This window comes from Pleurodeles waltl, chromosome 9 (genome assembly GCF_031143425.1).
Source record: "Pleurodeles waltl isolate 20211129_DDA chromosome 9, aPleWal1.hap1.20221129, whole genome shotgun sequence".
Lineage (NCBI taxonomy): Eukaryota > Metazoa > Chordata > Amphibia > Caudata > Salamandridae > Pleurodeles > Pleurodeles waltl.
The window spans coordinates 1,083,219,691-1,083,247,340 of NC_090448.1; the positions used below are offsets into that span (position 1 = coordinate 1,083,219,691).

At 45.2% G+C, this 27,650-nt stretch overlaps 1 protein-coding gene across 1 annotated transcript in view; it reads right to left on the reverse strand.

Annotated features, from left to right (window-relative positions):
- LTK (leukocyte receptor tyrosine kinase) overlaps positions 1 to 27,650 on the reverse strand; it is a 465,297-nt gene that overhangs the window by 127,785 nt on the left and 309,862 nt on the right. Inside the window, exons 7-9 of the mRNA XM_069208757.1 lie at positions 21,111 to 21,266; positions 3,404 to 3,504; positions 3,108 to 3,277 (exon numbers count right to left, since the gene is read on the reverse strand). Of these exons, the coding sequence (XP_069064858.1) occupies positions 3,108 to 3,277; positions 3,404 to 3,504; positions 21,111 to 21,266 (427 nt within the window). The remainder of the gene's footprint in view (positions 1 to 3,107; positions 3,278 to 3,403; positions 3,505 to 21,110; positions 21,267 to 27,650) is intronic.

Here is a 27,650-nt window from a genome sequence, read left to right on the forward strand (position 1 = left end):
GCCTCAGTGGAACAAGCAATCAGAGGTGAACATATTCCAGTCAGAGGCGTTTGAGATCACGTGGCTATAATCGATAAAGGGTCAGATGTACAAAGCCATTTAGCATTTCTTAATGGTCCGAATTGATTCGGGCCTTTAAGAAATGCTAAATGGTCTTTTCAGATGTCCAAAGCCCTTTAGGGAATCACGAATTGCAATTTCTATCTGATAGAATTCGCAATTTGCGATCCTCTGAATAGGAATCGCAAATACCTATTTGCGATTCCTATTCAAAGTACAAAGCATTTCCTAAATGTAAATTGGGCATTTAGGAAATGCAATTACCGTCGATGGCAACCATGTGCAATTTAAAAAAAGCATTCCAAATTTGTTTTTTAAAAGTACAATAGAACACACACATGCCCCTAGAGCATATGCGTGCTCTACAAGTGCATCACAGTTTTTGGGGTGTATTTCAGGGGGCGTTTTGCCCACAGCCATCCTTGGTTTTGCATTTCCAAAATAGCAATTTCCTAAATGTCACAAATGGCATGGGGATTTCTTAATTGTGATTTCCTAATACAATTCCTACTTTGTAGGAATCGCTATTAAGAAATCGGTATTTTGATACATAGAAATTTGCATTTCCTAAAAAGCAATTTCTATGAAGTCGCTATTTAGGAAATGCAAAATTGCATCTACGTAGATCTGACCCTAAGTCTGCAATTCAGTTCAGGGAGCACAACAGAAAAGGAGAAACAGTTTTACGAACAGCATGAGAGCAAAGAGCACGATGGAGACTGAGTGGTGTCAAAACGCTGCATTTATGTGGTCTTATGCTGTTTTCTCTCCCTTGGTCTCTGAGCTGGATAAGTTACCATCCAATAAACGGCAGGCAGTGACATCATTTAAGAAGACCCCGGCATCACAGATGTGCTACCTCAAGCTTGCCTTTCATACACCCTGCACTGCCTTCGCAGCTTCTAGGTGCAGGGGTAAAAGCCCCTGCTGTAAGCTCCACGCTATAGATTTTACCTAGTTCCTCTAAAGGTAATAGGAGGCTGTTGATGGGGTAGGGTGGCACAAAAGAGAAATCTTGTGACGTAATCAGACGTCGAAGGGTGCATGATGTCACTTTTGCTACTTCTGGAATTTTGGTGAAAAACATCCATGGCTGAGGACCACTACTCTTCCACAGGTGCTGACCAAGATGTGAGGAAAAGCTCTTCAACATCTCTTGCCACATCTTAGGAAGTTCCTAGTAGACACCAGTACCTTGTACATTCTGCCTTTACTCACATTCACTATTACAGTGTTGCCTGATGGTTATTTTACTTACCCCTTACAACCACAATTTGTGCAGATGCATCATCACCTCTGTCCTTTAAGGCAATATTGTTGCTGTGCAACTTGGTGGATGATGTTCTCTAATTCCACAATCTGCTGAAGTTGGCACTACAAAGTGACATCTAGACATGCTGGCGCAATATAAGACACTTCAATAAGTATAAATAAGTTTACTCTAATATTTATATCAGGTTTGGCGTGGCAGGGCTATTTGCATATATCACTATGTGACCAAAAGCTGATAAACTCTAGCATTGGAGTGTGTCCTGTCATGACTGTAAAAAAGTAGTGAGAAGTACCTGGGCTATGACGGCGGACAAGCAGCAAAGGTCCATGCACCATCATCCTCACCACTGGCATCAGACAAGGAAGGTAACCACAGAGGTGGTAGCAGGCACGTCCCTTACGAGAACAACACCAAATGGCCATTAAATTTCAGTGGACATAGACTTTACTGACATGGATATTATGCCCCTGGCAAGGGAATATCTTTTAAATCCTGTTATCTGTCCTGTTCACCTTCAATGTCACCCATGATGGTATATTTCACCTCCTGCTACCCTCTGCCAGATCTACATTTCTGTCCCCTCTAACTTGGCAGCCACCTACAGGAGTAGTAACTAGAGCCATTCCAGACTGTGATCGTGATTCTGCTGAAGGTGGTTTGGGTGTTGTACCAGTGTATGCGTCTGGGTTTTCACACAATGGAAGGACTGTCTGGGCCTACAGAACCCTCCACCCTCCTGCAGCAATGAAAAGGCTGCATGACCTCTCAGTACGACCACTACATACTTTAGAGCATACAGACAACCAAGACCCCAACATCCACCTCAGCCTCCACCTGAGTTCTACATTTAAGATATACCTTAAAGCTGAGGCATGTACTTTTGGCAACTAGACTTCTTAATGAGTCATCCTGGCATTCTGCCTGCTTATATCACCTGCAACCCCTGTAACACGCTTTGAGGACCTGCTGCCCCTTCCAGGTTCACCAGCTCTTTCTTCCCAGGAAACAAGGCAACATGTTGCTCAACCCCATTTCCCATGCTTCATGAAATGAGCCAGTATCCATCACCTGCCTCCCCCAGGCAGAATTCATCCAATCTTGTCCCCTGAGAATCCTCACTCATCATACACAGACGTGCTGCTCAGCACCTCTGCCTACAGCACTTACACAGAACAATCTACATTAGATCCCACTGCCACACAGGAAAGCATTTTAGGAGACTTCACCCATCTACCTCAAGGATGGGCCACCCTGATCAATCCCCACGACTATCTTCAGCCATCCTGCCAAAGGTGCTATTAGTCATGCATGCCCCCATTCCAACCACTGAGTGAACCACCACATGGAGCGGCCACCTCAGCCTACGAAGGAGTATCTTGCCTATTGCCTACTTTGATAGACTGCCTGCTCTCTCACCCCATTTCATACCACAGCCAGCAAGCAGAAGAGGCCTCCACAGCAACGCATGCACCATTTATCCTTGAGCTATTTCCCAAACACCAAAAGCACAGTCTGGTTCTTGACTCACCTATATGCATGAAGGATCTGTTTATACCGCTATCAAAAGTGGTCTGTTATCCCCATCTGTAGGTATTATATGTAGCAAGACCAGGTTCTCAATTCATTCAAAGCTGCAGCTAGCCGTTCACATTGCGTTATGCAGATTTAGTAAACACATCGGCTGACAGCCTCCCACACCCGCTGACAGTCATCTACATACATTGAGCTGGGTCGAACAATCTCAGCGTTGGGGCCATTCTACATCAGATCTTACCTGTGCTGGATCTCTGGGAGATGCAGAGTTACTGAAAACCAGTGATCGCTCCAGCTACCTGTTCTCTCCCACAGAAGCGTGGCAATGTCTGTGGTGTCTGCCGCCTTCTCCAGTACAGAGATTGTGACTGTTCCATTAAAGTCACCAAAAATATGGACTGAAAACTTGACCTAACAACAGAATATGATAACAAATGTAAAAAGCAACATCCCAAAAACCTCATAGGTAAGATATTTGCCAAGAGGTGCCCTTCATTTGATTGGCATGTTCCAAGTTGTAATGTAATAGGGAGGTACCTGGCAATACTGGTTGGAGAACACAGCTGGCAGACTTGCACTGTAAGCTGTCGAAACGCCATCAGTCTGATGACTTTGTACTCGCAGGTAGAGAAACTGACCTTGAAGGAGAGAAAGAAAGAAGAAAGATCAAAACTCTCCTGGGTTTACCTCCTCAACAAACAGTATGTTGTGTATGTATGTTCTTCTATAGGACCTGTCCAGGTAGAATAATATAAAGTCTATTGGCTTTGTTGCTCACTTTAGAACATGGCTTAAATATTCAAGCAACATACTTCTCACTTGACAAAAAAATCTTTGATCCCGGGCACATTTCTATATCTCCATGTGCTTCATCTTTGATCTGGCTATCCTTGGCTTCCCACATTACCTGATCCCTTCAGGAAAACCATCAAAGTCCTCCTCTAATATGTTTCTCAACTGGTCCTCATAATTTGTATTGACGCATGTGCCCAGAGCCAAATCACAAGACAACGTACTCTACAACACTAGGACCAACACAAACCACACAATATACCAAAACCACAACACAAAGCAGCAAAATAACTCTTCCCGCTACATTAGATACATTAGACCTTATCCAAACACTTTGGACACCTCAACACACAAATCGTAAGTGTGTGCTCCAAGCCATACTGTCCAATACCTCACTTGGGTGAAGCTTACCTCATAACACCATACAACTCTATACCAGCCCAAACACACCAACACACAAACCAGCAGCATACTACTTCATGCCATCTAACAATGGCATCAGAATTTGTCTCATCAAACACTGCACTGCAGATTCCTTCACACAATCAACAGCCCACATCCTATACACCACAACACACCATCACACCATGCATCACCTAATATTGCACCACACCCAATCGGTACAACCACAAACCACAACATAGTACCAATGTAACGATGGTCACCACGAAGGGAAACTCTGTAGCCCCTAGGGTTCTAGCAGTACTCTGAACCTTTCATTAAGTGTGCCATCACCAGGCAGACTCTAAGATTTAAATAATGTAAACTATTCTGTCTGCCTTGTTGGTACCCACTCAAGCTGTTGCATTTCCTGCTTCCCGGTTTTGAACTCCGAAACCAACAAAATGGGTTCACCAGCATGAGATTCTGTTAAAAGTCCCTGGCTTGTTTGCCAGTCACACTGGTAATAGAGCTAAAGCATGACTCAGATCAAACATACTGGTATGTAGAAGAGTATTTTTTTTTTATTATAAACAAGCACCTCCTGTACAGCAGTGAACTTCTTTTACAGCGGAAATCTTAAAATTTCTCCCCTTCCAATTTCCCAAAACAGTGTATCCCAGCACAACGACATACAAGATGGCTGCCGACAGCATGCTTTTTTTTTTTAAGTATTCATGATTTCTCCCTGGGCACGGGAGATCGCTTTACGAATTTCGAAAGTGATATATAACGCATGATGTAACCCACAGAGGTGATATTTATTTGGCGAAACCGTGTTCCTAAATCTTTATTTTATGATAGGTAATATAATATTGCCTGAATTCCTTCAAGGTAATATGTAGCAGCTGAACTGAGGAGAGGCAACCATATGTCAGGAGACCTCCCCCGAAAACAGCTCGCTGAAACTTCTCACTTTTGCCTTGCCCAGGAAAATTACTTTAGCCTTAATAAACTGGTGGAGATCGAATAAGCTCTGTAGGTCAGCGGTAGCCTTACTGATTCCAAGTCCAGTATCCGCGACCGGCTGCCTGGTCTTCCACACTATATACCTTCCACTGAAGTGCAAGGGGGGTATGGACAGAGGTCTGGGTAATCCTTTCCAGCAGTTAGAGCCCTCTTTCCTTCTGAGATCAGAATAAGCCACATGCAATACTTCACTTTCTTTGACATAATAATTACAGACTTATGCCTAAATCACTTTGTTGTGAAAAGCAGATGCTGGTTATTTTACGGCTATGGTGAGATGGAAGCTACAGAAAATCCCTTTTGGAACACAGTTTTATACTTCACAGCCTCCAGCTGACTTTGCAATTGTTCAGGATCCTGAATAATTATCTGGTTCCTGAAGTAGGACCATCTCCCTTGTGCCAGTGTCCCTGACGAACATAGCCTGACTGCAAGACTTGAAGAAGACGAGTCCCCATCTAATCTTTGTGATCAGTGCAACATATGGTCTGCCTCCTTGACCTACCTGCCCCAGTGGAAGGTGTACATGATCTAGAAGGAGTGGGATGGGAGTCAGTGTGCGCAGAGAAGCAGAGACACATCTGTAGGCTTCAGAACCTATGTGGCCCCATCACTCTGGCTGTGTACGAGAGGCGTAAGAGAGCAGTACCTCCTTCCGGAAACTTTTGATGGATGTTTGAGCATGTGTTATGGTGGCCAGTAGAACTGATGCACCCAGATTCAATCCACAGACAATGCTCACGATTCAATTGCTCACTCTACACCTTCCTACTACTACTTTAAAAGGACCCCCCCCCAAAAAAAACAACCTTAGCCCACAGCTGATCTGGACATGCATACGGACTCCACTGTTTCCCCTACTAAATTCTCACTTCCCTAGCTTTTAGCTTCCATCCTTTTCTTTGTTCCCAATCAGATGTGTAAGTGACTGCATACTGAAGACTTCCGAAGTGGCTGTAAGGTGACATATTTGGTGCTCCTGAAATTTCAATAATGAATAAATATTTATGGCTGCTTTGTGAGAATTAAAGTCACCAAAATCAGGACAGTGGATTTCCATTTATTGCATACTGATCTTTAGGGCAATACAACTTCACCACTAAAGAACTGAGAAACATTCTGACCTTCTGATAGAGGCGAAAGTCCCTTCATAGGTCTGACCAACATGTGACCATCCTCGCCTGCTTCAGCACCACTTCGGTCTAGAACCTTTGCACAGCTCTTTAACACCACTGAATGTCAGCTTTATTGAAGACTATGGAGCAATGCGTGGCCTGAGCCTAATGCCCCTGCCTCCTGAGGATCAGAAGAAAACTGTAAAATATGAGAACCAGCAGAGATAAGCCATTCGAGATATCTGAAAATCTTTTGTTGGGGATCATCCTTGAAAGGTATCTTCTTCACTGTGACACCCCAACAAGGCTTTGTGACCTTCTGGAGCCTGCCCTGGGTGAAACCGTGACTCCTCCAACTCTAGATACGAGACTGGGGACAGATGCGCTCCTTTTATTACGCAAGGCAGCGCAGCAACTACATTTGCAACAGAGAAAACATAGTGCAGAGCCATATCTGTTAGCATTGGCCTGCTGCAGTCATTGTCTGCGCTGACACTCCCAGGCTGCCATACACAACACAAAGCTTCACAGCATGATGGAGAGAGAGTCTGCACTGTCTACCACTGGATTTGTACTGGAAGCATGCCCTTCCAGTACAACGTCCTGGACAAAATCAGAAGGATCCCATGCATTGGATGTATGCACACCAACATACATGCAATGCATGGGATTTATTGAAAAATTAAGATATTTCTCCTTGTTCACGGTTGCTTTCAGGAGGTGTTAGTTTTAATGCAAAGCCCAGGTCGGCCATCGTCATAGATTAGGCTTTGCATCAGAACCTATGAGTGCTTGCGCAGATCCACCTAAGTAACACCCCAGTAATGCCCCTTTGTCACAAAGTGATGCAAAGCAGGGCAGATCTCTTTTTTTCCACTGAGGAAAGGGCACTTTCCAGTGCAAAATACGTTTGGCTGGACAGTAAATACCAATGCATCGTGCTGCATCATTTTACACTGGCGCATAGCCTTAGTAAATTTGGCCATGATTTAAATGTAACATTTTTCCTCCAGCTTAAGCCACCTTTACTATAAGTCAGCATGGTCTTGTGATGAAGATCACTTTCCACTAAAAGTCCTAGAAATTGACCTAGGGTCTGATTTTGAGTTGATTGGTAATTGAAGATGCTCTGACTAGTACTGTTACTAGTGGCAAATCCATCTATGTACTCAGCTCTTATTTGTATTCAATGTTGGCATTTCGTCTACAAATGCAATGATTGAACCCATTTTCGAAATGCACCTTCTTTATATTTTTTCAGATTTTAAACACTGCTGTTTGAGTTGTATCCTTGTAATTCCCTAACATTTCCTGAAAGTAAATCTTCATCTTAGCCCTCAGTAGCAAATTTTGGGACAGGCACACCTGAAAGGAATCTTTGGTTTGCTTCTGTACAGTCCTCCTGGAAAGGCTTTGTGGAAACGTTGCCCTTCGCCCTTTGCTTCCCCCACTCCCAGCCTTAGCTCATATGAATCTGTCCCGCTCCCTTATCCTTTGACCCCCTGCCTTAGCTCATATGAACATCTCCAGCCACTTTGTCCTTCCAAACACCCCAACCCCTAAGTCTTAGCTCTTGTAAACGTCTCCGGCCACTTCATCCTTTGCCCCCCCCCACCCACCCCCAGGCTTAGCTCATATGAATGTCACTGGACACCTTTCCCTTTGCCTCCAAGCCCCTTAGATTTCTTAAGGAGCTTTTTTCAAAACTTATAAAAATAACAAATCAGGAAGCAAAACAAGATCGATTATTTTATGTTGGGACACCCTATGCCAGAAAACGTATTTATTCCAGGTCAAACTTTCAAGGAACCGAGTATGATCCGGAAAGCGTTAAAACAATACAGTCATCAATATCATTAAGCTGTAAAATATATTTTACTACTATCCTTGACATAAAATAGGCTAGCTGGTGGAGACAGTTACAGAATGTATTTGCTGCAGGCGTAAGTTCTTGTCCAGGGAAGGAAACACAGAATCCCCAGTGGGCTTTTACACAGGTGGGATGGTTTTTCTGCTGCAGAGGAATATCAGCTTCTAGATTCTTTGCCAGACCCTAAAGCAACGAGCATTGTAGAAAGCTAATGGATGCTGACAATTTGCTTTTGCCACTGCTTGTTTTGTCAGGGTTTTTATAAAAGGTTATTGTCAGAGAAGGTTTGGGCCCTTGCTATTATTAAGGAATGCATTGGCTAATGGTAAAAATATGTTTATGGTCTTAAAAAACAACACACATTGCCATAGTAGTCCCTGACTCTGATAAGAACTACTTTGTGTGCTGATGTGATATTGGTTAAGCAGCTGAATGTTGTCACTCACAGTGAAGTTAGCCAATGGCTGATGTGGGTTGATCCATCACCCCATGCTGGTCGCTGTGGTGGGCAGAATTAAAATGTATGTGCCACAACAACAGACCAATGGACGAAGAAGGCTGGCTGTAAGCCCTATGATTGTATGAATACGTTTAGTAAAATCAAAAGGTCTTGCCAAACACCAGACCTAAAACACAACTAGTTTTGTTTACAGATGTGTTTGTGGAGCTATTGTCCCGCCACTCCCCAAGTATCCCTTGAGGCTTGCTGCCATGCTTGGTTGGTGTAATATGAGGATGGTATTATAACGTTTTTCTGTCTGCTTTTGGCTCCAAGATCAGACTGGCTTCTGTTCTATCATCCTGGGATACACAAACACGCCTTTCTCAGTAAGCCCTGGGCTTCAACTGCGTCTTGCTCTTCAGGGTAATTCATTTCCCGCGGGTGCCTATGGTTTTGGAGCCTGTGATATCCTCATCTAGGTGGGTGGGGCCATTGTGAGCCTTTCTTGCACCCTGAGGTTATTACAGTTTAGGCTGGTAGTAAGACGATAAGCGTGGTGTCCATGGCATTGGCCTCTTTATCTGTTCTCATTTTCTACCAGAATTGCTGTGGATAGTAACATGAGGGAACACTAGGTCCCTGGAGGCACCAAGCCACCTGCGAGGACGTTGTGTGGGAGGTGGATGGGCAGTTGAAATGGGCCATGGCGTGTGCATGAAACATTGTAGGTAGCTTGCCCTCACTGAGGATGCTGACGCCGGGTCTCAGTGGTTTGTTGCAAAGTGTGTCACTTTTAGACACCATGCCTGATCACATTCCTCGCCTCTAATCACAGAAATGCCATAAATGCTGACTTTTCAGGTGGGGTGAGCAGTGATGAAATGTGATAAAAACTCATTGGAAAGAAGACAACAAATTTACATACAGAGGCAGAAGAGAAGGGCCTGCGAGGGCATAAGGTTTGGTACAACTCATGCTTCTTAAGTAGACTAGAAGAAAACCCGGACAGCATTTTGTGGTAATTGTTTTTCAATCACGTTTTTAGGGCTTATGAGTGTCACATTTATGTGTTCCCAGCCCCAAGGGTATTTTGGTTGCTTTTTTTCTGCACAATGTAGTGCCCTAGTGGTTTAAGAACCGAATTTCTTTCGGGGATGTAGTGTTTTGTTCAAGAACGAATTTTCCTATTTTCAGCTTTTGAAACTATAATTAACATAGACGCCAAAGGAAGAACATTAGACATGGATTAGGGCTAGTTCTTTGGGGGGCTTTTAGGGACTGCCAGCCCTGCAGGCTGCCCTGTGCTTGAAATCCCATCAGGAATCCCTAAACAAGGTAGTACTGAACATGAAGAGGCTGGGTTTGGGAAGCAGTGAATACAATGTGCAGTGACCACGACGAGTGCAGGCACATCAGGCCTTTAGAAGAAAGGGCTACTGTGTCATGAGGGCACATAGGGGAGTGCAAGTCAATTCACCAAAATGCCAGGAGTAGTGGAAATGACGTCAAACACCCTTTGACTTTAATGACACCACAGGAAGTGACATCATTTGACGTTTGACTGTGGATATCCACAAGAAGTGGTCACATGACCTCAATCCTGAAGACAGGACAATAATTGACTTTCTTAAAGTACCATAACTGCGCAACACAAACAAATGTCTGTTTTAGAAGCCACCTACATTAGGGTACTGACATGGTCTTTGATAGTGGTGGGAAGTAATAGTTCACCCTGAATTGCAGCGAGCCAGGCCTCTTCTAGGAGGACCTAAAATGTTGAATTAAATGGGATCAAATAGTGTATTTTAAAGCACAATTTTCACATAAACCTGCTAAAAGCCATAGGTTCTAAAAGGATACTTATTCACTGTCATGGTATGCCAAGCAAATGAAACCTGAGGCTCCCGAGAAGTTGGCCCGATTGTTTTCTGAATATACTGGGGGTGCCCTCATATGTCAAAAAGTAGCTCAATTGTGCTAGGGCCAGAATTTTATAATGCGTGCCCCTCATATGCCATGTGTGCACCCCCATGCCCAAAATTACCTTCAATGTGCCAGTGTCAGAATTTTGCAAATAACCCCATCCTTATATATTTTGTCAAAATGCCTCTAGTCAGGGCCATTATTTTGTCATGGTTGCCCCCTCCAATATGTCATGGTTTTTCTCTCTTATGTCAGGAAGTATATTCAATGAGCTCCCATGCCAAACATTCATCAAGTATGCAAGTACCAGCATTTTTCAATGGGTGTCTGTGTTCCAAGAGTTGTTTCTGGTGTGCTAGTACCAGTATTTTACAGGCTGATTATTTTGCCAGTATTTTGTCACAGATGGCTGTCATGCTCACAGCTGCCTTCAGTGTGCCAGCAGCAGTATTTTTCCTAGGTACCTGTTTAAGCCAAAAAATACTGATAACATGCAGAGCTAACTGTATGCACTACAGTCTAACCCACCCTCACTTACATTCACTCACTCGCATTCCCTCATTAATTCTCAGTTACTTGCACTCATTCACTCTTATTCACTAGTTGTGCTCGCTCTCACTCACTCACTGACAATCATTCTCACTCGCTCGCTACCCGTCACGGATTCTCACTCACTTGCACCCACACATGCTTACACATAGACACATGCTCACACACTCCCTTGCACAAAAACACGCTCTCACCCCGAAGCACGCACACAACATACACCTAAAAACGAGTTTTGTTACTTACATCATCTGCAGCTGGAGAACGCCTGCCAGCTCACGGTGCAACCTTTTTATTATTAAACTAGTAGTGAATAACATTTATTATTCACTATTAGTTTAATAAAAGATGGGCATAAAAAAGGGTGAGCACAGACGCCCATAAGAGCTGTCTTTTTGGCACTGACTTTGCAGAGGTCGTAAGGGCCAAGGGTCGCAGCTGCGACCCAGGGTGACCCCTAAATGAAGTCTATGCATAGGGGCTCCAGTCATTAAAGGACTCGACAGGGGCGCATGGAAGTAAATGTTCTGTATTAGATATAGAGTATCGCCCACGATAAGCTCAGCCTCGAGCATCTCCTGCTCTCCGCTGCCAGAACCCGAACCCACTGCTCCCAGAGCACTATGCAATGAGCATCATGGTGCATAGGATGTCAACCCATCGCTCACCGCAGCCACTGGAATGGAAGGCTGGAAGCTTTACGAGGAAGGGGTCGTCGATCTACCAAGTTAACCAGGATAGTTCAATCCAACTGACAGTGAAGAGGGAGAAAGGGATGATGTCCAGGCTTATGTGGGAGAAATCAATGGGGCACAAAAACAGAGGAGACACGTAGTCCAAGAGAAGGAGGACCCAGAGCAGAGGCTCCAGAGACCCCAGCTTTAGAGGTAGTTGGAGTAAGAGGAGGGCAGAATGCTAGAAGAGAGGTAGAAGCTTGGGTAAGAGGAGGGAAGAATGCTAGATGGGAGGTAGAAGCTCGGGTAAGAGGAGGGCAGAATGCTAGATGAGAGGTAGAAGCTGGGGTAAGAGAAGGTAAGAATGTTAGATGGGAGGTAGAAGCTGGGGTAAGAGAAGGTGAGAATGCTAGAAGAGAGGTAGAAGCTAGGGTTAAGAGGAGGGCAAAATGCTAGATGAGAGGTAGAAGCTGGGGTAAGAGGAGGCCAGAATGTTAGATGGGAGGTAGAAACTGGGGTAAGAGGAGGGAAGAATGCTAGATGGGAGGGAGAAGCTGGGGTAAGAGGAGGGCAGAATGCTAGATGGGAGGTAGAAGCTGGGGTAAGAGGAGGGCAGAATGCTAGATGAGAGGTAGAAGCTGGGGCAAGAGGAAAGAAGAATGCTAGATGGGAGGTAGAAGCTGGGGTAAGAGAAGGTAAGACTGCTAGAAGAGGGATAGAAGCTGGGGTATGAGGAGGGCAGAATGCTAGATGGGAGGTAGAAGGTGGGGTAAGAGGAGAGAATAATGCTAGATGGGAGGTAGAAGCTGGGGTAAGAGGAGGGCAGAATGCTAGATGGGAGGTAGAAGCTTGGGTAAGAGGAGGGAAGAATGCTAGATGGGAGGTAGAAGCTGGAGTAAGAGGAGGGCAGAATGCTAGATGAGAGGTAGAAGCTGGGGTAAGAGAAGGTAAGAATGTTAGATGGGAGGTAGAAGCTGGGGTAAGAGAAGGTGAGAATGCTAGAAGAGAGGTAGAGGCTGGGGCAAGAGGAGGGCAGAATGCTAGATGGGAGGTAGAAGCTGGGGTAGGAGGAGGGCAGAATGCTAGATGGGAGGTAGAAGCTGGGGTAAGAGGAGAGAAGAATGCTAGATGGGAGGTGTTAGAAATGGGGTTTTTGGTTGGCAGTCAGGTTACCCCCTGTCCAAGCAAAAGCCCTCACTCTAGTCAGGGTAAGTCACACACAATCCAAGATTATCCTGTGCCCACCCTCTGGTAGCTTGGCACGAGCAGTCAGGCTTAACTTAGAAGGCAATGTGTAAAGTATTTGTGCAATAAATCATACAATACCACCATATAGCACCACAAAAACTACACCACACAGTGTTTATAAAAATATATATAATATTTATCAGGATAATTGTAGTCAAAAAAAGAATAAAGTTGCAATGGGAAATTGTAGAGATATCACTGAAAAGTGATATAAAGTGTCTTAAGTCTTTAGAATATAAACAAAGTCTCTTTCAAGCACAAGTACCTGGTTTGGAGTGGAAAAATCTCCTCAGAGGGCCACAAAGGAAGAGGTGCGTGGAAAAAGGGTGTGTGCGTCGATTTCTCCCTAGCACACACGGACTCGCGTCGTTATTTTCCACGCGGGGAAGTCGTGCGTCGTTTTCCGGTGCGCGGACAGTCTCTTTCTGTGGATCGCGGGGATTACCAGATGTCCCGGGTCTGTGCGTGGATTTTCCTGCTTGTTCTCAGGCTGTGCGTCGGTCTACGGGGCTGCGCGTCGAAATTACGATCTCACGGCAGGCGTCGCGTCGATTTCTCCTCTAGACGTCGGTCTGCGGGGCTGCGCGTTGAAATTACGATCTCACGGCAGGCGTCGCGTCGATTTCTCCTCTAGAGGTCGGGCGGCATTGTCCTTGCGAAGCCGTGCGTCGGATTTTCGGTTGTCCCAAGAGCGTTGCGTCGATCAGCGTCGGTGTGCGGCGTTTTTCTCGCCGCGGAACAAGCTGTGCGTCGAAATTTTCGGCGCACGGAGCGTCCAAGTGAAAAAGAGAAGTCTTTTTGGTCCTGAGACTTCAGGGAACAGGAGGCAAGCTCTATCCAAGCCCTTGGAGAGCACTTTCACAGCCAGACAAGAGTTCAGCAAGGCAGCAGGGCAACAGCAAGGCAGCAGTCCTTTGTAGAAAGCAGGCATGTGAGTCCTTTGAGCAGCCAGGCAGCTCTTCTTGGCAGGATGTAGTTTCTGGTTCAGGTTTCTTCTCCAGCAAGTGTCTGATGAGGTAGGGCAGAGGCCCTGTTTTATACCCAAATGTGACTTTGAAGTGGGGGAGACTTCAAAGAGTGGCTAAGAAGTGTACCAGGTCCCCTTTCAGTTCAATCCTGTCTGCCAGGGTCCCAGTAGGGGGTGTGGCAGTCCTTTGTGTGAGAGCAGGCCCTCCACCATCCCAGCCCAGGAAGACCCATTCAAAATGCAGATGTATGCAAGTGAGGCTGAGTACTCTGTGTTTGGGGTGTGTCTGAGTGAATGCACAAGGAGCTGTCAACCAAGCCCAGCCAGACGTGGATTGTAAGGCACAGAAAGATTTAAGTGCAAAGAAATGCTCACTTTCTAAAAGTGGCATTTCTAGAATAGTAATATTAAATCCGACTTCACCAGTCAGCAGGATTTTGTATTACCATTCTGGCCATTCTAAATATGACCTTCCTGCTCCTTTCAGATCAGCAGCTGCCACTTCAACAGTGTATGAGGGCAGCCCCAATGTTAGCCTATGAAGGGAGCAGGCCTCACAGTAGTGTAAAAACGAATTTAGGAGTTTTACACTACCAGGACATATAGCTACATAGGTACATGTCCTGCCTTTTACCTACACAGCACCCTGCTCTAGGGTTTACCTAGGGCACACATTAGGGGTGACTTATATGTAGAAAAAGGGGAGTTCTAGGTTTGGCAAATACTTTTAAATGCCAAGTCGGGGTGGCAGTGAAACTGCACACACAGGTCTTGCAATGGCAAGCCTGAGACAAGGTTAAGGGGGCTACTTGAGTGGGTGGCACAACCAGTGCTGCAGATCCACTAGTAGCATTTAAACTACAGGCCCTAGGCACCTGTAGTGCACATTACTAGGGTCTTATAAGTAGATTAAATAGTTCAATCAGGTATGATCCAAAGTTACCATGTTTAAAGGGAGAGAGCATATGCACTTTAGCACTGGTTAGCAGTGGTAAAGTGCGCAGAGTCTAAAAACCAGCAAAAACAGTATCCAAAAAGTGGAGGGAGGCAGGCAGAAAGTTAGGGGTGACTACCCTAAGGCTGTCAGGTCTAACAGGAGGTAGAAGTTGGGGTAAGAGGAGGGCAGAATGCTAGATGAGAGGTAGAAGCTTGGGTAAGAGGAGGGAAGAATGCTAGATGGGAGGTAGAAGCTGGGGTAAGAGGAGGGCAGAATGCTAGATGGGAGGTAGAAGCTTGGGTAAGAGGAGGGAAGAATGCTAGATGGGAGGTAGAAGCTGGAGTAAGAGGAGGGCAGAATGCTAGATGAGAGGTAGAAGCTGGGGTAAGAGAAGGTAAGAATGTTAGATGGGAGGTAGAAGCTGGGGTAAGAGAAGGTGAGAATGCTAGAAGAGAGGTAGAGGCTGGGGCAAGAGGAGGGCAGAATGCTAGATGGGAGGTAGAAGCTGGGGTAGGAGGAGGGCAGAATGCTAGATGGGAGGTAGAAGCTGGGGTAAGAGGAGAGAAGAATGCTAGATGGGAGGTGTTAGAAATGGGGTTTTTGGTTGGCAGTCAGGTTACCCCCTGTCCAAGCAAAAGCCCTCACTCTAGTCAGGGTAAGTCACACACAATCCAAGATTATCCTGTGCCCACCCTCTGGTAGCTTGGCACGAGCAGTCAGGCTTAACTTAGAAGGCAATGTGTAAAGTATTTGTGCAATAAATCATACAATACCACCATATAGCACCACAAAAACTACACCACACAGTGTTTATAAAAATATATATAATATTTATCAGGATAATTGTAGTCAAAAAAAGAATAAAGTTGCAATGGGAAATTGTAGAGATATCACTGAAAAGTGATATAAAGTGTCTTAAGTCTTTAGAATATAAACAAAGTCTCTTTCAAGCACAAGTACCTGGTTTGGAGTGGAAAAATCTCCTCAGAGGGCCACAAAGGAAGAGGTGCGTGGAAAAAGGGTGTGTGCGTCGATTTCTCCCTAGCACACACGGACTCCCGTCGTTATTTTCCACGCGGGGAAGTCGTGCGTCGTTTTCCGGCGCGCGGACAGTCTCTTTCTGTGGATCGCGGGGATTACCAGATGTCCCGGGTCTGTGCGTGGATTTTCCTGCTTGTTCTCAGGCTGTGCGTCGGTCTACGGGGCTGCGCGTCGAAATTACGATCTCACGGCAGGCGTCGCATCGATTTCTCCTCTAGACGTCGGTCTGCGGGGCTGCGCGTTGAAATTACGATCTCACGGCAGGCGTCGCGTCGATTTCTCCTCTAGAGGTCGGGCGGCATTGTCCTTGCGAAGCCGTGCGTCGGATTTTCGGTTGTCCCAAAAGCGTCGCGTCGATCAGCGTCGGTGTGCGGCGTTTTTCTCGCCGCGGAACAAGCTGTGCGTCGAAATTTTCGGCGCACGGAGCGTCCAAGTGAAAAAGAGAAGTCTTTTTGGTCCTGAGACTTCAGGGAACAGGAGGCAAGCTCTATCCAAGCCCTTGGAGAGCACTTTCACAGCCAGACAAGAGTTCAGCAAGGCAGCAGGGCAACAGCAAGGCAGCAGTCCTTTGTAGAAAGCAGGCATGTGAGTCCTTTGAGCAGCCAGGCAGCTCTTCTTGGCAGGATGTAGTTTCTGGTTCAGGTTTCTTCTCCAGCAAGTGTCTGATGAGGTAGGGCAGAGGCCCTGTTTTATACCCAAATGTGACTTTGAAGTGGGGGAGACTTCAAAGAGTGGCTAAGAAGTGTACCAGGTCCCCTTTCAGTTCAATCCTGTCTGCCAGGGTCCCAGTAGGGGGTGTGGCAGTCCTTTGTGTGAGAGCAGGCCCTCCACCATCCCAGCCCAGGAAGACCCATTCAAAATGCAGATGTATGCAAGTGAGGCTGAGTACTCTGTGTTTGGGGTGTGTCTGAGTGAATGCACAAGGAGCTGTCAACCAAGCCCAGCCAGACGTGGATTGTAAGGCACAGAAAGATTTAAGTGCAAAGAAATGCTCACTTTCTAAAAGTGGCATTTCTAGAATAGTAATATTAAATCCGACTTCACCAGTCAGCAGGATTTTGTATTACCATTCTGGCCATACTAAATATGACCTTCCTGCTCCTTTCAGATCAGCAGCTGCCACTTCAACAGTGTATGAGGGCAGCCCCAATGTTAGCCTATGAAGGGAGCAGGCCTCACAGTAGTGTAAAAACGAATTTAGGAGTTTTACACTACCAGGACATATAGCTACATAGGTACATGTCCTGCCTTTTACCTACACAGCACCCTGCTCTAGGGTTTACCTAGGGCACACATTAGGGGTGACTTATATGTAGAAAAAGGGGAGTTCTAGGTTTGGCAAATACTTTTAAATGCCAAGTCGGGGTGGCAGTGAAACTGCACACACAGGTCTTGCAATGGCAAGCCTGAGACAAGGTTAAGGGGGCTACTTGAGTGGGTGGCACAACCAGTGCTGCAGATCCACTAGTAGCATTTAATCTACAGGCCCTAGGCACCTGTAGTGCACATTACTAGGGTCTTATAAGTAGATTAAATAGTTCAATCAGGTATGATCCAAAGTTACCATGTTTAAAGGGAGAGAGCATATGCACTTTAGCACTGGTTAGCAGTGGTAAAGTGCGCAGAGTCTAAAAACCAGCAAAAACAGTATCCAAAAAGTGGAGGGAGGCAGGCAGAAAGTTAGGGGTGACTACCCTAAGGCTGTCAGGTCTAACAGGAGGTAGAAGTTGGGGTAAGAGGAGGGCAGAATGCTAGATGAGAGGTAGATGCTGGAGTAAGAGGAGGGCAGAATGCTAGGTGAGAGGCAGAAGCTGGGGTAAGATAAGGTAAGAATGCTAGAAGAGAGGTAGAAGCTGGGGTAAGAGGAGGCCAGAATGCTAGATGGGAGGTAGAAGCTGGGGTAAGAGGAGGGAAGAATGCTAGATGGGAGGTAGAAGCTGGTGTAAGAGGAGGGCAGAATGCTAGATGGGAGGGAGAAGCTGGGGTAAGAGGTGGGCAGAATGCTAGATGGGAGGTGAAAGATGAGGTAAGAGGAGAGAAGAATGCTAGAAGAGAGGTAGAAGCTGGAGTGGGTACTAACCTTACAAAGGCTTAAGATGTGGACGGAAGGGGCAAGAACGAGGAGATACGTTCTTGGGGGGGGGGGGGGGTGCGGAAGGCCGGGCAATAGCATTGTAAGGGAAATGTGCATAAAGCATTATTCCATATATCCTTAACATGCCAGAAAATGGATTCACATTGAGTCGACGGCCTCTCGATTCAAAAGCGTATGCAAGGGGATTAGATGACCCTTACCCGTCTATCTGTCTAAGTTACTTACCTCATGGTGTGTAGAATCTGGGTTGCAGACAGAATTGCTATTCCTATTTGCACCCTATCAGTTAGTCGCACACAGTTGTCAGTTGACGTCATCAGGAAGCGCCAGCCCAATAAAGTCAGTAAAAAGCTCTCTCTCGGGCTGTTCATCCACTTGTCCTCTCACTTGTGAGCGTTTGAGAGACTGGTTACTGGTAACTCATGTATAACCGGCTCTCTTGCATACATCTGCAAAGAGGGCCTTTAACCTAAACATATGGAGTATGGTGACACGTTCTACACTTGGCTACATCCAAGGAAGGTAAACCAGCCACACCGCATCAAAGGGGCAATAAGCCATCACACTACACTGCGTCCTCTGAGCCACACTAACTCATAAGGCACTGATCTTCTACACTACACAGCGTAAGAAGGGCATTGACCCTCCACATTGACTGTATAGTGTTAACGCTGAACTTTAATAATGAATATTCATGTATTTTGAGTGTTGGATTTGCATAGAAAATGTATTAACTTAGAGAAAAATAATGCACACATTTGAAGATGTGCCCACGTGAGTGGCTGTCAGTGTTCACGAAGTGGACTTATCAATAGCTTATTAATATGAAATGTTGAGCTTATGTTTTACTAATGTAGTAATGTGTCATATTAAAGGTTATGCATTATGTATTAGCTTTATTAATTGTAGGCCTTAACTTAGCGAGGTCTTGGTCTAGTTGCACGGCCTTATTTCAAGATGCATTTCTTAGGCGTTTTATGAAATGGTTGCTTAGAGAATTATACTGTGATTTTCCACTGTACTATGTGCTTGTAGCTGAAGTTAGTTCTCATGAGAAACTGCTTACTAGAAGATACTGTACTTGCTAGTGAAACAATGTATATTGTAGTGTGCATAAGACTGACCTTCCCAGGAGAAGACAATGGATTCACTAACTGGAGTATAAGCTGGAACAATATTGATTCCTGACGAGCCATATGACGGGAGCGGGAGAAGGGAAGCCAATCATTGACATGTGAGCCATGTAGTAGTAAAATTGTAGATTTGAGGTTTTAGTTTCATTGGACTAGATGTAAACATGAGATCCCCTGACCAATTAGGATGTGGGAAGTAGTTTTAGGAAATCTAACTTTGCTGGACTGCACCGAGAGGAGAATGACCATTGCACTGCTATTATTTTCCTTGACCAGAGACTTTGCTTTTTCTGAACTTTAATGCTGAATCCTGATGCCTTGCTGACCGAACTGATGTCCTTTTGACGAAGACTGTCAAAGCTTGCTGATCCATATTGGGGACAGGTATACTGACAATGTTACTGATTGCAATGTCTATTTGTTTTTGTTTCTAGGTACCAACTGCTACATTTGATAGAACCATAGTTAGATGTTTTCCCAAACTGGTGTGACTAAATTGTTTTGCATGATGTCCAAACATGCTATTCTAATCTGATGTTAGTTAGGGTTCTCACTGATAAAGTTCACTACATGTAATAACAGTTGATGTCTTTTTCTTTGCTGAATCTAAATGTATGTTATATAGTTTGTGGAGTTATTCTTACCATTAATTTGTACTGTAACCCTCAAATGTGTAGTGGCTCAAGCACTGATTGGATTGCGATTCTTTTGCTGCTTTAGTCAGCCAGTATTTTTTCGACATGTTTATCATTTGATTTTGAGACTAAGGGCCAGATGTAGGAAGCCGTTTGCATGGTACAAACTGCGAAAATCGCAGTTTGCGCCATGCAAACAGCCTAACGCGATGCAGAATTGCTTTGTGACCGCGAATGCGGTCGCAAAGCAATTCGTAGTTACCACCAGTGTCACACTGGTGGTGACTCATTCACAAAAGAGAAGGGGTCCCCAGTGGACCCCTTCCCCTTTGTGGATGTGGGCAAAAAGGTTTTTTCAGAGCAGGCAGTGGTCCAATGGACCACTGCCTACACTGAAAAAAGAAACCAAATGGTTGTGTAATTTTTTTGATTTTGCAACTCGTTTTCCTTTAAGGAAAACGGGCTGCAAAATGAAAAAAAAAAAATGCTTTATTTAAAAAAGCAGTCACAGACATGGAGGTCTGCTGACTTCAGCAGGCCACCATCCCTCTGAGTGCAGAGACTCGCTATGGGGTCGCAAAATGCGACCCACCTCATTAATATTCATGAGGTGGGTCTTTGCGACCCCATAGCGAGTCGCAGACGGTGTCTGAGACACCGTTCTGCATCCGATATTGCGACTCGGAAATTGCGAGTCGCACCGACTCGCAATTTCCGAGTCGCAATATCGGACTTTGCTACATGTGGCCCCAAGTTACGTGACATTAGCATTGTTAATATAGGGAAATAAACATTCTAACTTTTAAATAAAGGTATGGTTATTCATGACTGAAAGGTCATGGTGTGTGAAAATAGTGACTCCTATTGATTATTGATGTCATTGATTGTTGTTATAGCTGATCTGTATTGGTATTGGATGTATGGTGGGAAAAACTAAAAGCGCAGTTAAAAAGCCCAACAGCCTATACGCATCTCCCTTGTAAGTTCACTTAATAAGGTCCGACGCGCTAACGATAGTAGTGCCATTAAACCATTGTCTGGCACTGCTTTCAAGGGACACAAAACCACCAAAGCGCACTGCATTCTACAGTGCAAACCCACCATACTAGGCTGCACGGTAGGGAAACGAAATAATCTCTGAGTCCTGCATCTTAGGCCCCTGACTTCCCATACTTCTCCATGGGGATGCTACCACAACACAGACTGCAGTGCACCCCATGAACACTCAGCCACAGCGGCACTAATTCACAACACCAACTACGTCCCTGGAACATGAACCCACCGCATTGCACTGCATCCTACAAACACCCAGCACACTAAACTTCCAGTTCCAAGACTTATTTTCACACTGAAAGTACTTCTTTTTCCCATTACCTCTGTATCAGACTGTCTATATATGATCAAATAAAGCCATACCTACAGTAGGTGGTAAAGCAGACCCCAGAAACGGTGCTTCCGAACTCATCCTCCTGGAATCCATGAGGGACCACGGTGCAGCTGCTGTTACGTTCAGGGACCATTGGCAGGGTCCTGATTCAAAGGAACAATGTGCTCCTTCTGGAAGACTGGACTCTATGAAAGCAGAGCAAAGGGGATAAATACAAAAAAGGCATCTAAATGCATTGTAAAAAATCTGTTTTATGCTAAGAGTCTGTATCTCTCTCTCTCACACACACACACACACACACACCCGCCCATCCTCACCCCCACTAAACAAAAACACGTTCTCAAGAAAAGTAAAGCAGGGTCTTTGGACATTTTGGGTTGGTCGTAGAATCTATAGAATTGTGACCAGTGCTTTAAGTGGGCAGGTACTGTCAGGTACGGAGTACCTGCACTTCTTTAATTTGAATAGAGGATTACTTGCACTTCTCAGCACTGCTGCAATACATTTACTTTGCGAGTAAGGGCACTTCTAAGGAGCAAACAGGTACTCAGCTTTTCTATATTTCTATTTAAATCACTAAATGTGACAGAGGCCACCCTGTTGACTTCAACTTCTGACATAGCAGTATTATAGTCTGCAGGGTTGTAAAGTGGTTCCATGATCTCCAGTGCAAGAAAAATGGCACCGAGTCAGCAGGTGGAACAGTAAAATATAGCAATCATGGTTCAGAGGTCCCCACACCTTCTTGGTCCCATTGTCACTGCACTGTCTGCACCTTTGATAGCTTTGAAAGTAAAAGTATATTTCGAAGGTAGGAATATTTTGATCAACTTTGCGCTTTGCACAGAGACAGCCCTGAGCTCATGCAAGTTCAAGTGTTTTGCCTAATACGATCATGTATTTGCACGGGCATTTCCTAATGATTCCCATGGGTAAATGCAGAGTTATCTGATACAGACAATGGCCGGGTTGATGTTTAGGAAGATAGGACAGTGACACATAGGAATAGCTAGATCACTAGCTACCGCAAGTTGGGACTTCCTAGTGGTAGAGTCACTTCCAGGTCATAGATGGAAGAGCATATTTAACACCACTGCAAACACGGCTCTGTGCTTCGCAATGCCCCTTCGTTGCATTGGTTTTCTTCTCCTTTCCAGTTCATTCACTTGGCTTAGCATCCTAATACTTTTATTGTGTTCTTCCATATTTAGCTGCCTGTCAGCTCCATGCTCGCCCTCTTGCTTGCCAATACCTCCTCCTCTGTTTTTCAATATTTTTTGGCCTGTCAGGTGTTGTTGCTGTGTGCAAGATTGGCAGATTTGTGGTATCATGTGGACCACCACTGGTATCCTGGCAGACATCTGGTCTCATCACAATGCTGTATGTTTTGTAGCAAGGTAAGATTATTCTCCATATTTCCAAAGATTCTATCCTATTCCACTCCTGTTTGGTTCCAACACTATTTTACTTACCCTCCTTACCCAGAGCATACACCATCCGCAATCTACTGCGAAAGCCAGCCAACTACGCAGGATACTTGACACCTAGACCTGAATGGCAACATCAAAAGATAATAGGCACTGCTGCATCATCTCCTTTCTTTCTCCATTGCTAGAAATCCTGCTCTGGGGTTTCTGGCTTTATGAAAAGTGGTACCACTTCAACATAACAAGTAAGCAGCTGTTGAATGGTGTGCTTGTGGCCTTGTGCAGCAGCAAGGATGTTGGTGCTGCGACATAAGGTTTTGTTTCCCAACATCCTCGGGTCGCTTGACGTTAACCAGACTGCACCCTTGGGGGAAGGGAGAGAGAGAACGCTCGGAGCTCTCGTTGAGGGTGGCACCCTCATGTCCCATATCGATTTCACTCACACGCCTGCCAGAAACGTTAATTTTGACACACACCAGTATCATCAGTTATTTTGGGCACCAGATGGGTCTGAACCAATCACATATGCATTCATACAAATGATACATATGATGGGGACGGCAGACGCCTTATTCTCTGGCTATACAGTGGCTTGAGTATTTACTTACTCGCACTCCTAATATCCTTACGGACCAAGTGAGATCTCGCGCAAGTTCTTCAGGATAAGGAATGGACCTTTATTTTAGAGTACTTGAGCGGGGTCACCCGCAAATCCAGCCTCAAATTTATTCAGTTTTCCATCCTAAACTGGGCCTACCTTACACCACACAGACTCCACACAATTTTTCCTGCAGTGTCGTCTGCCCTTCCCATTGCCACACTTCAGACACAGGTTTACTGCATATGTTATAGGCCTGCCCTTCACTATCCTCATACTGGGCAGATGTCAGGGCTGCTTTACCAGAACTGACTAACTTAGACTATTGGTACCCAGCGTTAACATTGTATACTGGGATTGTATCCAGACCCAAAGACTCCAAGGTAGTCATATACTTTGCAGATTTAACATTATTACTAGCAAAGCGCCTCTTTACAAGACACTGGAAGTCTTCCCTCCCTGGAGCGAGTTGGTCATCCATAGAAGCATGGCTGAAAATGGTGCCTTGTGTAGGGAGAATATAGAGGGTTATGGAAGCCACCCATCACTCTGGAATGGGACACACTCCTCAAAGCTTACATGACGCAGGAAAGACATGATGACTTGCCTGTCTAGGGACAGATCACACAACTCATTTTGTTCCATACTACATTCATTGGCTTAACACCTAAACCATTTCCTAAACAGGGATACCCCGATAACCCCCAAGTCAGATCTGTGATGATATATAACAGAAGGAACTATGATTCATGATATTCTCTTCCATAGTGGCCAATTCCAGATAAGTTACTAGGATCTGACGCTCCTGCCATCACATTGATACATTCCCCAGTGTTATGATGTGGGTATATATTTACAACCGATACAGAGATAAGTTGAAGGGTGAGGAGGGGGGTGAATTTGGGGATGCTACTTGATGTATACACTATACGTTTACAGAGCACATGACGGCATGTGTCTGTACATGAAAATGCAATAAAGTCTGTGTTAAAACAAAGGTTTCTTTATATCCTGCAAAGACAGACTGTCTGTACCAGGCATCGAGGCCCTCATTACGAGTCTGGCTGTCCGGCCTCCACATTATGACCCTGGTGAACACGCTACTGTCGGACTGCTGGCACTGCCACTTTTTTGCCGGCTGATGGCCTGGCATGGCCGGCGGTCTTAATCTTCCATGGCAGTGCTGCAAGCAGAGCTGCCCTGGGGAGTACCAGTCCTCTCTCCGCTGGCTTTTACATGACGGTTGCACTGCCATGTAAAAGCTGGTGGAGATGGGGTGCAGGGGGCTCCTGGGGGCCCATGCACTGCCCATGCACTTGGCATGGGCAGTACAGGGGCCCCCATGGACAACCCGGCACGAAAAGCGTGACAGGTGCTGCTGCACCCGATACACCGCAACATTGCCGCCAGCTCGATTACAAACCGGCGTCAATGTTGTGGGCTGTTTCAAGCTGAGCCAGCGGGTGGAAACTCTGTTTCCATTTCTGCCCGCTGACCCAGTGGGAAACTCGGAATAGGGATCGCGAGAATGAGACCGCACTGGCGGTCTACTGACCGCAGGAGTTTGGCAGGCGACATTTTCCACCCCCCAAACTCGTAATGAAGGCCCGAGTATTACCCCAGGATACTGAAATGGGTTGCGCCTGCTTTTGCAATTGGGAGGTCAGTTTTGTGGCAGTGCAGCAGTTTTAAAAACACTGCAGAGTTCCTTGTATATCCAACAGTTTTCAGGCATCAATAAAAGTGCCAAGATGATTTTGATGATTCATGTACCTGCTGGAGAGAGATTGGAATTTTGTCTAATGGCAGTTTTGACTCATCTAAGGTAGCGAAGAGGGTTAATATGCCTGCTGCAAAGAACCTGTACTATGCAGATCAGAGACCAGTATTTTTTATGCATAGCTCAGTGGAATACTGTTTTTGTCACAGAGATACTTTTGTTACTGTGCAGTTCATAATCTAACAGAGTGAGCCATGAACTGCCATCAAAGAGCTGCATGCAAAGTGCATAATACAGGTAAGAAAGTTGTGTTTTTTTCTGGTCTTTGATTAGCCTAATTTTGCTAAAAATGGTTTTTTTTGGTAGAAATGAATTGTTATTATTAAAGTCAGCCCTAACCAATGTGTTACGTTCTGAGTTTATGTTACCCAGACCAAGCACTCTTAAAAAATGCCTACCAGTATGGGTGACCTGTGAATCCTACACCTTGTAGTCCCCTTTGTTTCATTTAATATTTTCTATACATGTATTATTCATTGTCTCTGTATATGTGTATGATGTAAAGTGCTAAATCACCCTACTCTTAGTCCCGGATTAAACCTTTTGGAGGTCCCTAGGCAGTTGAAATTTCGGCCCCCATTGCAAATTACCTCCTAATACATTTTTAATTTTACCAACCAACAATTAAAAAAAAACAATTTTATCACACAAAACTAAACATTACACGCATGTAGTTTGCACTGAATTGTTTTACAAACTGACAGCTGACAGAAGATGAGCTTTAACAAGACAAACTATTATGTGAACCTGATGTCTATGGTTTATGTACTTTATGTTGTTAATGCGTATATATATATATATATATATATATATATATATATATATATATTAATAAAGTATTTTCTTTATAGAATCTTTGATGTAAAGTTTTCGGTCCTTTGAGTTGATTCCTTTTTTCTATCTTTTGGAAACAATTTAGGAAAGCTTGATTGTAATGTTCTTTCAAGATCAAATCAATATTATTTTGATCCGTTGTCGCGGGGTTTGTATTAATTTACAAGGCTAAGGGACCGATTACGAGTTCAGCGGATGAGAAGACCCGTCCACCGAACTTCCGATGGGGAGTTTATTGCCTTACTGGCCAACTCCCCGCTGGTCCCATCATGACTTTCCTGCTAGGCGGAAACCTTACCAAGGTTTCTGCCTAGCAGCCCAGCAGGAAAGTGGCAGCCACATTGTCTCCGGCTCATAATCGAGCCGGGGGCACCAACACCCTAGTAATGTGCACTGTCTGCCCAGCAGACAGTGAACATTACGAGGGTGCTGGGCAGGGGGCCATTGGCCATCAGCATGGCATCGGCAGTGCAGAGACCCCCTCTGTGGCCTCTCCACCTGTTCTCTGCCAGCCTTTTCATGGTGGTGAAACCGCAATGAAAAGTCTGGTGGAAAACCAGGTTGTATTCAGAAGGGCAGAGCTGAGTTCAGCGCCGCCCTGGCTGATTCCAACCTGCACAGCTGTCAGCCCGTCTGGAACATTGCTCCCGGTGGAGGCGACGGTCGTTTGGCAGTCCGACCTCCATTGCGAGTCTGGCGATCTATTGACCGTCAGACTCGTAATGAGGCCCTCAGTATTAAATAAAAACTAGCATGTGTTTGTAAACCTTCTAGGAAATGTTTTTGTGAAAAATAAGGGCCATATTTATACTCTGTTTGCGCCAAATGTGCGGCAAAATTTTTGACGCACATTCGGTGCAAACACTGCCCCGTATTTATACCTTGACGTCCGACGCAGCGGGCGTCAAAGTTCCACCATGTGCGCCATTTTTTAGAAGGGGGAACCTGCCTTGCGTTAATTATATGCAAGGTAGGCGTTCCCGTTTAAAAAATGACTTTAAGGCCTGTGCCCCATATTTATACTGTGATGTCATTTTGACGCACAGGAGTGGGCAGGCCTTAAAAAACGGCACCCAGCCTGTTTTTTAACGCCTGGGTCAGGGCAGGCGTTAAGGGACCTGTGGGCTCAGAAGGAGCCCAGAGGTGCCCTCCCATGCCCTCAGGGGCACCCCCTGCCACCCTTGCCCACCCCAGGAGGACAGCCAAGGATGGAGGGAGCCATCCCAGGGACAGAAAGGTAAGTGCAGGTAGGTATTTTTTTTTGTGGCATAGGGGGGCCTGATTTGGGCCCCCCTACATGCCACTATGCCCAATGACCATGCCCAGGGGACATAAGTCCCCTGGGCATGGCCATTGGGCAAGGGGGCATGACTCCTGTCTTTGCTAAGACAGGAGTCATTTCAATGGGAGTTGGGCGTCAAAATAAATGGCGCAAATCGGGTTGAGGCCAAAATTTTGCCTCAGCCTGACTTGCCCCATTTTTTTATGCCCAAGCTCCATTTTCCCCTACGCCGGCGCAGCCTGGTGTGAGTCATTTTTTTTTACGCACACCAGTCCGCAGCGCCGGCTAACGCCATTCAATAAATACGGCGCCCGCATGGCGCTTTGGAATGGCGTTAGCCGGCGGTAACATTTTTGACGCACAACTGCGTTGGCGCAGTTGTGCGTCAAAAAGTATAAATATGGGCTTGAATGTTTAAAAAAAAGGATTGCAAGAAAATGTAATAAAAATTACACAATATGTAAAGATGTAAAACATATATATAAAACATTTTGTTTAAAAAGTAAAAATTTGAACAACTGTATATGAACCAATATGTAAAGGGAAATGGTAAAATCTGATATTTATAATATTAAATTATTTGTCATAAAAATGCAAAAGAGAATAAAGAGTATCTGTTAATCATTTAAAATGTAATGGTGCATGAAG